At 47.8% G+C, this 12,969-nt stretch overlaps 1 protein-coding gene across 3 annotated transcripts in view; it reads left to right on the top strand.

Annotated features, from left to right (window-relative positions):
• Nucleotides 1-12,969, top strand: part of MYOF (myoferlin) — a 131,193-nt gene that overhangs the window by 101,255 nt on the left and 16,969 nt on the right. For 2 of the 3 annotated variants that reach the window (XM_079793650.1, XM_079793651.1), the window contains exons 39-45: nt 2,416-2,499; nt 3,772-3,870; nt 5,404-5,529; nt 7,357-7,512; nt 7,932-8,023; nt 11,610-11,780; nt 12,535-12,683. In XM_079793650.1, the coding sequence (XP_079649776.1) occupies nt 2,416-2,499; nt 3,772-3,870; nt 5,404-5,529; nt 7,357-7,512; nt 7,932-8,023; nt 11,610-11,780; nt 12,535-12,683 (877 nt within the window). The remainder of the gene's footprint in view (nt 1-2,415; nt 2,500-3,771; nt 3,871-5,403; nt 5,530-7,356; nt 7,513-7,931; nt 8,024-11,609; nt 11,781-12,534; nt 12,684-12,969) is intronic. The other variant, XM_079793652.1, reaches the window with a different exon arrangement.

Here is a 12,969-nt window from a genome sequence, read left to right as displayed (position 1 = left end):
TCCACCATCGCAGATGACATTATCAAATCTGCAAAACTATTGGGTTCCCTTTGTAAACCACCCCAAACGTTCCCCATAAAACAGCAGTAGCCTAGGGAGAAGTTAAGTATGATACACTTAAGATCCTTTGTGAACATTTTTACAACACTCGGGAAAAAAGGAGTTTAAGATCCTGCTCTATAATCTGCCTCCAGCCTTTTTACCTCCCATTGTCAGTCAGTTCTTATTTGTGCCCACTGTGTCCTCAGTAGGCCTAGGTATGGGGGTGGGAGGGTCAAGAAGAAGAATAAAGCCAATCTGTGCCACTGTTCTCATTCGTTTCTTAAAAATAGTTAACAGATGACTGGGTTACTGTAGCAACACACTGTGAAAGTTCAGTTTACATCATAGCATTTAAATGGCAGCCTAGCCATTGGGGATGGTAGCAGCAGTCATCGGTGGGTAATATCCCACTGGGTTATAAGTGCCTTTGATCAGCTTGCTTTCCTAACACCCAGTTGAGGTACACTGTGTTGATAAGAAAGACTGGTTGGAATCTCCTCTAAAAAAACTGCCTCTGCCGGTTCATCAGGGAAGGCCGTGCAAATCTCTGCAGTCAGATGAGTAAAGTTGAGCTTTGGAAGAGCCAATAATAAGCTTGCTGATGTCCTCCATGACATGTACATGTAGCCTTGTACATGCATACATGTAATATACATGCATGCATGATAGGCATGAGTTACATGTACATGCGATGAGTGTGTAATGTAACATCTACTACCACTAACCCAATTTAAGCCTTTTATATGGGTCAATCAAGGGGGTGGGTCAGAACTAACTGTGCCCTTGACGGGAGCTGGGGGCTGTGGCTCTGGGTGGCAGTCTCGCCCTCCCAGAGACCCAAACCCTGTGATTTACGGTAGGAGCTCTTAACCAATGGGCTCAGCACTATCACAAGAAAAGTGAGAAGTAAGTCTTCAGGGCAAATTGGTAAGTGCTAGCCAGATAACATGGATGTTGCTACATGGCATTTCAACAATTGCCTTCCAATTCCAGTGCTTAAGCAGTATGTCAGCAGCACTCGGCAAAATGGTTTCTCCAACGACAGTGCATGTATGTATGATAAGAAAATGCATGACGCTGCCTGAGGCTGCCTGGGGCTGCGGGGGCTCCGTCTAAAGACCTGAATTCTCCTTTTGGATTCTTTCTATTAGTAGATTTTGGAGTGAAAGGCAATCTTTAAGCAAATGCAATTGTTCTAAGCCGAAGGGGAGAATCTTCTGTTTGGATGTGATAAAGCAAGTGGTTTGCTTCAGTTCCTTTTCCGTGTGAATTGATGAGCAAGCGGCATGAATAAATTCTCCCACATTAATCCTACATTTTAAAATCAGCAGCTTGTTTTGAATAATGCCTTTTCAATCATGAACTGGTCTCTGCTTTGAAATGATTTCGAGAAGCAAAAAATAGAAGTGAATAAACAAACTCTAAAAATCTGAATTCACGAACCGTTCAGAAAGTGAAAGCACTGTTGGCATAAAAATCTCTCTCTCCAAAATCTCAATTCGGCTGTGACAATTTAACCTTTAATCCCGCTTTGGTTTGAATCTAATAGAAAGAAGTGTTACCTCTGTCTATCATGCCTCTCTGCCTCGCTTGGCAATTCTGTGTGCTGAACAAAGTCAGCTGGAAGAAGCCCTGTGGCCACCCACGCAGCAGCTGCAGGGAGCGCCTGTTGGGAGGGGCTTCTCTCTCCTCACATTAGAGATGAACTTGAAGTTAGGGTTTCAGAGAGAGGGTCTGGGTAAGAATCCTTCAAACTGCCCCCAAGGGCACGTTGCAGCAGGTGCCAAGAGAAAACTGAAGCCCCAACATCCCAGCTCCCTGTTCTCTCCTCTGCTGGATGTGCTCCGAGATCAGGGTTGGGTTCTCCATGCAGAAACTCAAAAGGAAGGATTGGGCCAATGAGAAATTTGACATTTAGAGCAATTTTGATGGGTGAATATGTATTTGGAGCTATAATACAGGCGCAGGGAAAAACCAAGAAAAAGTGCCCACAGGATGATATTGGGGTCCTGCTAGACATGAATGCCTTGGGAAAGAGTGTTTGAAGGGGTAAGAATTAGGCTAAGTTGGGGGTATACCTTCGGGGCTGACGGAATGGAGGTTTGGGACAGGAAGATGAGCAGCTGCAGGGCCCCTCCGGTGTGACCACTGTGCTGCCGACAATGAGATTGTAACCATGGGATGTGGGGGCTCCCTCAGCCTTTCATCCTAACACTGTTTATAACCCTTTGCACATTTTCAGAAAAAACAACAACAGTAAGAGCTGTTGAATTAGGATCATCTTGAATAATTTAAATGGTCCATCAGAATGTTGATGATATAAAATATGCATGAGAATAATTTCTCCTTCTCTCTTTCTCTTTCAACCCAATGCTCATGGGGTCTCATATCTGTGTGACCTGTTGTGTGGTCTGCCCTCTTCCTGCCCATACATGTGATGAGCAGCTGACAGAAAAGGTAACTGTTGTATATACTGTATTAGATTTAAGATTCCTATATTTTCTGCCGATAGCTGATATATAAAGAAAAAATTTTTAAATGCAGTGTAGGTTACTGACCCCTAACAGGGAAATAACTGTGTGTGTGTGTGTGTGTGTGTGTGTGTGTGTGTGTACGTACATATACTGTACACAGATAAAAAGTAGCTTTTCTCGAATGTTCCTTCTTCCTTCCCCCAAGACTGCGTAGGAAACGACGCTGCAGGTGACACTGTATTTAGGACATCACCGCTCTTTCATAGGTAGATTAAAATAAGCAATTGGTGGGCGTGATGAGGATCTGTTTGTTATAAATCTGCGTGGGGATTACAGCAGCTTCTATAAACTATAGCCTTTGGCAGTTTGAAAATGCTCCAAAATGACTCTGATGTGCTGTTTCTCCTGTCCCATTAAGAACCACCCAGCTAAACCAGAAGCCCTCCCATGGCTGTGCATTGGAGTCGCTGGGGGCCTAGGGAAGCATACCGGGTGCCTAGGTCTCTCCCAGGCTGACTGAGTCAGAATCTCCAAGGATAGGCTGGGAGCCCCTGGTCTAACCGAACCATAGCACCTTCCTACTTTTGTTTCTCGTTTTATCACTTGCAAAGCTCTTTCTCCTAATGATCTTATTTACAAAAATAATGATTTTATTTACCTCTGAAGATGGAGACAGGTAGTGTTATTATCCCAGTCAGTGGATGAAGAAACTGATGCTCAGAGACATTAAAGGATGTGATCAAGCTGGTATGGCTTATAACATAAGGATATGGCTTATAATGTAAAGGATGGAACTTGAATTAGAACCAGTTTTTCCAACTCTTAGATTAGTGAGCTTTGTTTTACAAGGCATTGCCAGCTAAAGGGGCTAAGGAAATGAAATAGTAGAAAACCTATTTTGAAGGTTTTCTTTTAATCTATTATCTGTATATGCAACTATCAAGCCAAGAGGATAAAAATGTAAAAGCAAACAAATGAATTGATTGCATCTATAGGATGTAAGAAAATCATGTAGTATAGCTGTGGGCAGTAATGCCAAACACATTTTATTGGCCAAGGATTGTTTCACCTCCAGCTTCTAGAAGAGTCATGAATGCTTTATCTATTGTACATGTAAACAAAAGTCATGTAATCTTGCCTGTTTCAGGTTCAGAAGTACCTATTTCTATTGCCTATTACATATGAGTTTTCCTGCATTGATTGGAAATCTTGGTCATCACTAAAGATTTTTCCATCTTGACATGTCTTTCTTTAGGAGGAAGAAATCGTTGACTGGTGGAGTAAATTTTATGCTTCCACAGGGGAACATGAAAAATGTGGACAATATATTCAGAAAGGCTATTCCAAACTCAAGGTACCTGGGCCTATGCTGCTGTGGGTGGGGAACAACTGTCAGTAAAATTGGCCACAGGCACAGCTAAGCAGAAGACAGAAAGGTCCAAAGGCGCATGCTGGCCGGGAGCGGCCAGGAGCACCTCTGGCCTCCTGTTGAGCCCTCTTGCAATGGCTTTTGGCTTGACCAAGATTCCAGGGGCTTAAGGACAGCTGTTGATCTATGTTTACGTGACTGCCACTTTGGGGCATCTGGCAGAGGGTTGGGAATGTGTTGGCTCCACACTAATTAGGTCAACAGTTGTCCGCTTTAACCCACGGGGACCCAAAAGTCACAGTCACATGAACCGTATGAAATGTCAACATGCTTCATCCAGTCCTGCATACAGTCATCAGCTTCACTAGCTAATAAGTTGACTCTGTTACACATATGCAGCATACAATCACAACCATGGGCACGTGTGTCCAGGGGGAAGAAGACAAGCTCTTGAGCTAGGCAGGTCTGACTATCCATCATCTTTCTGTTAATGTTTGGGTTTTCCAATTCTTCAATCAATTTTTGAGACTGTAATACACTCAAGTAGAAGCAAATGGGAAAGTTTTCAGAACAATACATAGGAGAAGAAACTCTAAAATGAGAAATGATGTATTTCCCCATCAAAGTGGAAAAACACACATCCTTTCATGTTATTGTCATAACAGCTCAATGCAGCTTAAGAAATATTGGCATGTAAAGAATTACTAATTTAGAAAAATGATCAGACTGGTCTGATCGATCAATCCCACGGTCCATCCTTTTTCCTTCCTTCATTTTCTTCCCTCCTCCCCTTCTTTCTTCCCTCTTCCTCATCCCTTCTCCTCATCCTCCTCCTCTTCTAGGTTTGTTTGTGTGTGTGTTTTTTTGTCAAGCTATAATTTACATACATAAAGTAATCCATTCTGTGAGTGTTGGTCATTGTATACTCTTGTGTAAACCATCGCCAAAACAAGGCAAAGAACATTTCCATCATCATGGAAAACTCCTTTGTACCCATTTCAGTCAATTCCCCACAACCTTTTCTCACTCCCAGAGACAACAGATCTGATTTCATCACCATAGATTGGTTTTTATGTAAATGGATGCATACAGTATGTATTTTGTGTGTGGCTTCTTTAGCCCAACATAGTAGCTTTGAGATCATCATGCTGTTGTGTGTGCAGTTAGTTTGTCCTTTTTCATCCTTGTATGGATGGCCATGATTTGTTGATCCAAACTGAGAAACCTGATGATGAGGCTGCTATGAGCATTCTTATACCATGTGGACTTGTTTTTATTTCTCTTGAATAAGTACCTAGGATTGCAATTTCCGCATTATAGAATAGGTGGCTGTTTAACCCCTTAAGAACCTGGCAGACCTTTTTCCAAAGTGGTTGTGTCTTTCTACACTCCTGCCAGGAATCTGAGACTTCCCATTGCTCCATCTCCATGCCCATTTGGTATTATAAGTCTTCTTTTATTGTTTTATACTCCACCTGTATTTTAATGAGAAGTTAAGACTCTGTTGATGGTTTTCAGATATATGATTGTGAACTAGAGGATGTAGCAGAATTTGAGGGCCTGACAGACTTCTCAAACACTTTCAAGCTGTATCGAGGCAAATCAGACGAGAATGAAGACCCTTCTGTGGTAGGAGAGTTTAAGGTGAGTACAATGTGTGTTTGTCCTGTTTAAAATCCATCTCTATTTTCTTTATAGGCCTAGGACAGTGGTAGGCAAACTGCGGCTCACAAGCCACAGTTTGCCGCTCTGTTGACTAATGAGTTTGTGGACTACTGGCCTAGGATAAAGGACAACCCGCCTCCAGATAGGGTCATGTCCTCTGACACCTGAAAGATGCTAGAAGGTGCTAACTAGGAAAGGGCAATGGGGACCAGGAATAGAACACTCAAAGCCATTCTCAGTCTCTCTCTTCCTCCTCATGCCAAGCAGCCTGGAATCCTATAGAGTCAGCCTCTCCGAGATCGAGTGCCCCCTCCCCATGCCCACCACCCCTCCCAGGCTTTCAGCAGGGCCGATGTGGCAGCTCCCCAACTGATTGTCCTTGCCACCTTTCTCGTCCCACTCCAGCTCATTCCCCCGAACGACCAACCCTGATCATGCTTCTTGACTGCTTAGAGATAGCGTTTGGTTTTCCACCTGATCAAGTCTCAACTCCTTCCCAAGGTGGAGCCAGCATTTCACTTGTCTCCCCCATACCGTGAGGACCTCTCCCAAGCCCCAAACACACCTTGTCCTTTCACAACTCGGAGCCTTGGACCAGGCTCCCTTCCTTCCCTCGATGCCCTCCCTTCCCTCTTTGTGGTCTGACAAACTCCTACTCATTCTTTTAAGCCGGCTCAAATGTCCCGTTCTTTGTGAAGTGTTCCCTGATCGCTCCTGGCGGAGTGACTCACTGCTGCTCCAGGCTTCCACAGGCCTGGGCTCCTTCCTGCCCCTATTAAAGCACCTTTCACTTGTAAGTATCTGCTTTCATGACTGCTCCTCCCTCCGACCAACCGCTGTTGGCAAATCCTTGGCAGCTGTGCTGTAGCTTCCCAGTCCTTTCCAGTAGCAGACATTGCCAGTCGACCAGAGCACTGAACCCTGCACGTGGTCTCCAAGTCCTCATTACAGCGTCCCACTGAGCAATCAGAGATGGCATGAGAGTCAAACCTATATAGCATCCCCGTGCCACACTGCGTTTCTTGAGGTTATTTTTGGGTCCCCAGTACATGGCACATATTAGGTGCTAACTTCATGCTGCTTGGCTGACTGAGTGTAGCTAGAACTAGAATCCATGTGTTCTGAATCCAATTTGAATGTTTTCTCTTGTGCTTAAGCTGGTTTCAGGATAAAATATACAGTATGGCCTCTTAAGCAGGCCTGATGGCTCAGTCATTCAAAAAACATTCTTTGTGCTGCTGCTGTACACCCAGCCCTGTTAGGTCCTGGAGAGTATAACAGTGAAGAATATAGACAATAAATAGACAATTGTAACCCAGAAGTCAGTGCTGAGACAGGAGTGAGTGCGGAGTTAGATGAGAGCATGCAGGGGACACGCCAGGCCCTGGGCAGTCAGGGAGGTTTCCTGGAAGAGGGAACACCTTTCAGCTGAGACCTGAGGGATGAACAGGAGTTCGCCTTGGAGTGGGAGAGGGTTTACGGGGTGACCCAAGAAAAAGGGAAAGTACTCTAGTGCTTTAGTGGGGGTTTAAAATAATTTCCTTATTCCTTCTTGAGTCTCACTTCTTACCACCTTCTTTGCCATCACACTGGTCCAAACCACCTCCAACTTTTACCCGGTCTCCCTGCTTCTGCCCTGCCCTTCTCCCTGTAACCTATTAAAGAATTACTTTATCATTATTTCACTTTCCCTACAGGAAGAATGCAAATTTCAGTGCGGGGGGTGGGGGTGGGAGGGCACTGTCCAGGTGCCCTCTGCCCAGGTCACCCCGGGCCCTGTGAGTCCACCTGCGTGTCTCTCTCTAGGGCTCCTTTAGAATCTACCCGCTGCCGGATGACCCCAGTGTGCCGCCCCCTCCCAGGCAGTTTCGGGAATTACCTGACAGCGTCCCACAGGAATGCACGGTTCGGATTTACATTGTTCGAGGCTTAGAGCTCCAGCCCCAGGACAACAATGGCCTGGTAAGAGTTTGGGTGTGGGGCCTTCTGCTACAGCAAGATAATTACAGTCATCAACCACCGTAATTGTCATGTTCTTTCTTTTTGGGGCTTCTGTTATCTCATTGGGGGAAAGATACTCCATCAAAACAATGCATTCAAGCAGGGCATTTATCTAAGAGCTTGAGGGGCTTGGATCGGTCTGGTTCATCCTCACGTTACAGACGTGACCTCGGAGGAGATCTGCTCTATCACTCTTCCCTGCCACCACCTCGGCCCCCACACGCCTGCTCTGAAGGCGGCTGGCCGTGTGCCATGTGGGGAAACATTGCTCAGACCTTGTCTGAGGTGCGCAGGGCCACGGCCTTCGGGAGTGGCTGTGGAGGCCCACCTGCATCTGTCCCAGAAAGTGACATAACCTGCCATCTGTTCCATCCTCACAGTGTGACCCGTATATAAAAATATCGCTGGGCAAAAAAGTAATCGAAGATCGGGACCACTACATACCCAACACCCTCAACCCGGTTTTCGGCAGGTAAGGTGACCGTCTAAACGTTTCCCAGTCCTTCATTTCTTCCTGGCACGCAAATGAAGAACGATACATGTGCCAAAGTCTGTTCTAGGCTCTGAACCTGCGGCCGTGAACTGGACAAATACTCAAACAAGAGTGCGGGGAAGGCCTGGGGAGGGGCCGGGGGCAGAGTGGAGGGTGTCAATGGGGGGAGAAGGAGGACATCTGTAATATTTTCAACAATAAACTTCTAAAAATTCCAGTCTTTAGAGAAGACAATCAATATGAAAATGCACAAGTAAAAGACTCTCATGGGAGTATAAAGTGTCATGAAGAAAATAAGCCAGTCATGAGTTGGGCTCTTCTGGGAGAGATTTGCTCTGAGACCTGGGGGTGGGGTGGGGGCAGGGGTGGCCCAAGGCCTGGGAGGCCGCCATGTCTGTGGGTCCCAGACCAGAAGGGTAGGCAGGGTGACTGGTGACTTACCTGCAGTGACCACGTGGTTCTCCCTCCCTGGATCCAGCCTGGGCTGTTTTCTGGGACGTTCAGGTTCCATTATGACCCAGCGAATATACGTATTATTGGCTGTTATCAACACGGAGGAGGGGGCAGACAGTGATGGGGTCAGAATGTCCTGCCCGCTCTGTCTTCAGTTCCCGAAGATTCTTGAAATAGCGTTATTTCCGTCACCGTGGCCACTCAGACTTGTTTCTGGGCGGTGCCATTGCTCTCATAGGACTCCTCAAGGCTAAGACAAACCCACGTGGCCTCTAACGAGGACCGGCACTTTTCAGTTATAAATTGCGTGCACATTTAACAATAGCTGTTATTAGCTAAGCTTTTACTGTGTGCAGGCGCTATGCTGAGCTGTTTTATATAAGACATCTCAAAAATGTAACAGCCCTCAGGCACCATTCACCCCCATTTTACAACAGAGGAAACAAAGGCGCAGAGGAAATCAGGGCCTAACGTGCCAGCTGGTAAGAGGCAGAGGCAGGAATCAAACCCAGGCCACCTGACCGCAGCGTCGGCACCGTGTCCACAGGGCGCTCTCTGTGGCCGCCGCCGTCTGATTTTCGTCTCCCTGTCAGGGCAGGGACCAGCGGCCCGCTGTACAGATGAAGGAAAAACCCAGAGCTCTGTGGGCAGGCCTAGTCCATGATGGGGCCAAGATTTAGGTAGAAATTCCTGACTCCAAGCCCCAGATTGTCCCAACACTCCTGGTAATGCTTCATATTCATGGCAGAGCCACCACTTATAGAAAAAATGCTCTTTTTGTACAAAACATTTGTGTAAACGGGGTCATTTTCCAAGAACCTTGCCAAGTGGGAGACTACTTAGTTCTAGGCTGACGTGTGGCCTACCTGTTCATTTCTAGCTTTATCATCTTTTCTATTCATGTTTGTTGGTTTGTGACCTTTGGCATTCTTTCTCTCTCTCCTGTACACATGCGTGCGAGCGCGTGTGTACACACACACACACACACAAGGAAGTCTTTGTCACTCAAAGCTTCTCAGGTTCACACACACCATTGTCCCCTCGCTCACACCCCGTCACACCCATGGACAGGGGACCTCACACTCCTCGGCGCCCGGGCACACACACGCGCACACCCTCTGCGCTGCACCCCCCGAGGCCACGTGCCGGGCCAGGGAGTGGAAGTAATCCTCTGGCTCGGCAACGTGATCGTTTTCCTTTTCTCCCCCTGATCCAGCCCTGAGGTCTAGACAGGAAAAGGCACGCAGGGCAGGAAGGAGGGCTCCGTGTGAGGGAGACAGGGAAGCGGAGGAAGCCAGCTTTTAAGGGAGAAAGGCGGCCCTGTCTGAATCGCTCGTCTCAGAGGAGCCAAACACAAGCTTAATTAAGTGGCAGGAAAAGTCTTGCTCGGAGCCACCCAGGGAGGAAGTGATGCTGTCGGGCTCTGCTCGGCCAATCCCTGTCTGGCGTGTGTGCAGACCCCCCCCCCTTTCCCCCCGTCCAGCCAGGTGGGGCCCAGGAGACGCCGCTCTGCAGCCCCTCAGGCGGCTGTGGTCCCCGGCCTGTCTTAGGGGGTAGCTTTCTTCTCAGCAAGACTCTCAGGGACTCTGCGAGAGGAATTCAGGAAGAGACAAAATGCCTGTCCTCAGTCATCATTCAGCATATTCCGACCACGTCACGGCCAGCTCACATGCAATGGAATGTCAGTGTCTTCCGTAAAATCTTAATGGGTGTGTTCCAAGAAAAAAGTACTTCTTCATCAAACCAAGACACTTGGGTTGAAAAGGATAACTGCGGGACTTGTCAGAGCCTTTAGTGTGCTCAGAGAAATGCCATCAGAAGGGGTTCTCATCTTATTTGCCCGTCCCTTGGAATCCAGTATTGGAACCCTGTTGCTATGGGGCACTTGTGGCTACAGTGCTTCCTGGGTGGTCGTGATCCAAGCTCCTTTTCTCATGTGGCTGCTGCCCCCTGTAGGCCCCTGCCTGGCTGCCGAGGTCTAAAGAAGTCTGGGATTTATCCAGGGGACACCCTGGTGGCTTTTCTCCAGAGCCCCATTGGCACACACCCTCTGCTCATATGGATTCATGAACATTCCTGGCTCTTTGGGCAGGAATCAGTCCACACACCAGAGAGCAAGGGGAAGGGAGGAGACACAGGGCGGGCGGGATGGGAGAGGCCTCCCACAATTTTCTGCCATTTATTGAGCACCTACTGTGGGACCCGTTCCTCTGTGAATGGGGCAAATACCGAACCAAACCCCGCCCTTCTGGAGCTTATGTGTTCAGTTTATCTCTCTCTCAGAACCTGCACATTACTCCCCTCCCACAGGAAGTGCTGTTTGGTTATTTACCTTTATCTCAGAAGGGTTTGCATTTTAATATGGATGCTCTAGAAAGGCCTGTGAGGACGGGTGCTGCATCAGAGGGCCTGGGAGGAGAGTGGGAGCCTTCTCGGCACTCTGCCTATCACGCTGTGTTGGCAAATTGCATTCTCACTCTCCATCCCCACCCCGGGGGGGGGGGGGGGGGCCCTGTGGGGCGAGTCAGGACGTTCCATGGGGCGGTGGTCTCTGTTCAGGCAGAAGGAATGGAGCAGAGACACAGCTCGGGGCTGTACATCAGGGTGCTTGTGCCCTCCTACTCTCCCAGCTGGGCAGATGCCTGGGGGCCCCAGTGAATAGGCACGTGATAATAATGTTCATACTGTTATAATGAAGAATTCTTACTATAACTGTTGCATTTTGAGCAATGCACTCATGCCAAATGCTTTCTAAGCATTTCTTCACTTGACCGTGATGGTGGGTATTACTATCACCATCTTACAGATGAGAAAACTGCGCACAGAGAGGTTAAGTAACCGGCCTGGGGTCCCAGCTAGTAAGCAGCGGAGCTGGGATTTGAACTTAAACTCAGGCACACGATTTAAAGCCCGTGATCTTCTCCTGAGCAAGTGTATAATCTCTTGTTCTTATTAGGAATATGTACTACTTACCGAGTACCCCCACCCCGTACCCCCCACCTGGTTTTCCTAGCCGGGGCAGTCACAGCCCCGCCTGGGGTTCTCTGCGCAGAGCCTTGTGAGAGGACCGCATGGGATCACGGGGAGGCTAACCTTGCCTTTGTTTATTTAGGATGTATGAACTGAGCTGCTACCTACCTCAGGAAAAAGATCTGAAAATCTCTGTCTATGATTACGACACCTTTACCCGTGATGAAAAAGTGGGAGAAACCATCATTGACCTGGAAAACCGGTTCCTTTCCCGGTTTGGGTCCCACTGCGGCATCCCGGAGCAGTACTGTGTGTAAGTTGCTTTGGCCATAAATGTACAGTAGACGGTTGGCGCCATCTAAACATTAACCCCGGGAGCCTTGGCTCTCGACCTCAGCGCTTGTCTTCCCGGAGCCACGGCTCCTTTGAGTCAGACACATACTGTTTTTCATGGTAGGATTATTTTAGGGAGAACCGGGGCCATATCATTACCCACCTCCAGGGGGCGCCATTCACATTGGAGTCTATGCAAAACGCCGGCCCCTGGAGTAGAGCCTGCTCTGTGGGGATGGCATAGGGAGCAGTGCTGAGGGAACTGGTCCCCTTGCTCCCGTCCTTTGAACCCCCCTCCTTGAGGCCAGGCACTGAGAGCAGGCAATGTTGGATGGCAAGAATTCCCTGCCCTTTGGAAACAAGGATTCCCTGCCCCTGCCTCCCCGCATTGATCAATTTTGTGATGTCCCTCTTTCCCCAGTGCTCTTCTACAGTTTCCAATGAGATACAGCTCGTGATGTCTAGTTTATGAGTTTGCCTGTTATAATTACGGCCGTCTCAGTCAAACTCATTTTTTACAGAGGAGGAAATGGAGGGGAGAAAGAGGATCAATTGGCTGAGCCCAAAATAACTGAGGATTTTAGGCCTTTGAAACGGATTTCTAGGCAAAGCCAAAGTATAGAACACATTCCTGGCTCCCCTGTTACATGGGCACCTGTAAGTGTGTGTGTGTGGGTGAACCCAAGAAGAACCGTGTGCCCTTCAGTAACTCAGGGGTGGGGTGTCATTCACAGTTCTGGAGTGAATGCCTGGCGAGATCAATTGAGACCAACACAGCTGCTTAAAAATGTAGCCAGATTCAAAGGCTTCCCACCACCCGTCCTTTCCGAAGATGGAAGCAGAATCAGATACGGAGGACGAGAGTACAGTTTGGATGAGTTTGGTGAGCGCGTTGTAAGCTGGTTACAAAGTATAACCACCCCTTTCTATTGCTGGTTTGCTTTGGGGAGGGTTTCCGGCAGAGCGGTCCCCTAATTGTACCACAGGGGACTCCACACACGACACTCTAACAAAAGCCCCATTATAGTAGAGCTTTGCTGTCATGTCAGGTGTCAAAGTGGACACATTTTCTTGTCTGTCTTACGTTTCACTTGACCTTTTTAGGTCATAGCCATTCGATCTTTTACACGAAATTCTAGTAATTGACTAATTTCCACGTAATGCAAAGT

Source organism: Cnephaeus nilssonii (genome assembly GCF_951640355.1).
Source record: "Cnephaeus nilssonii genome assembly, chromosome: 16".
Lineage (NCBI taxonomy): Eukaryota > Metazoa > Chordata > Mammalia > Chiroptera > Vespertilionidae > Cnephaeus > Cnephaeus nilssonii.
This window is presented reverse-complemented; position numbering and strand designations above follow the sequence as displayed.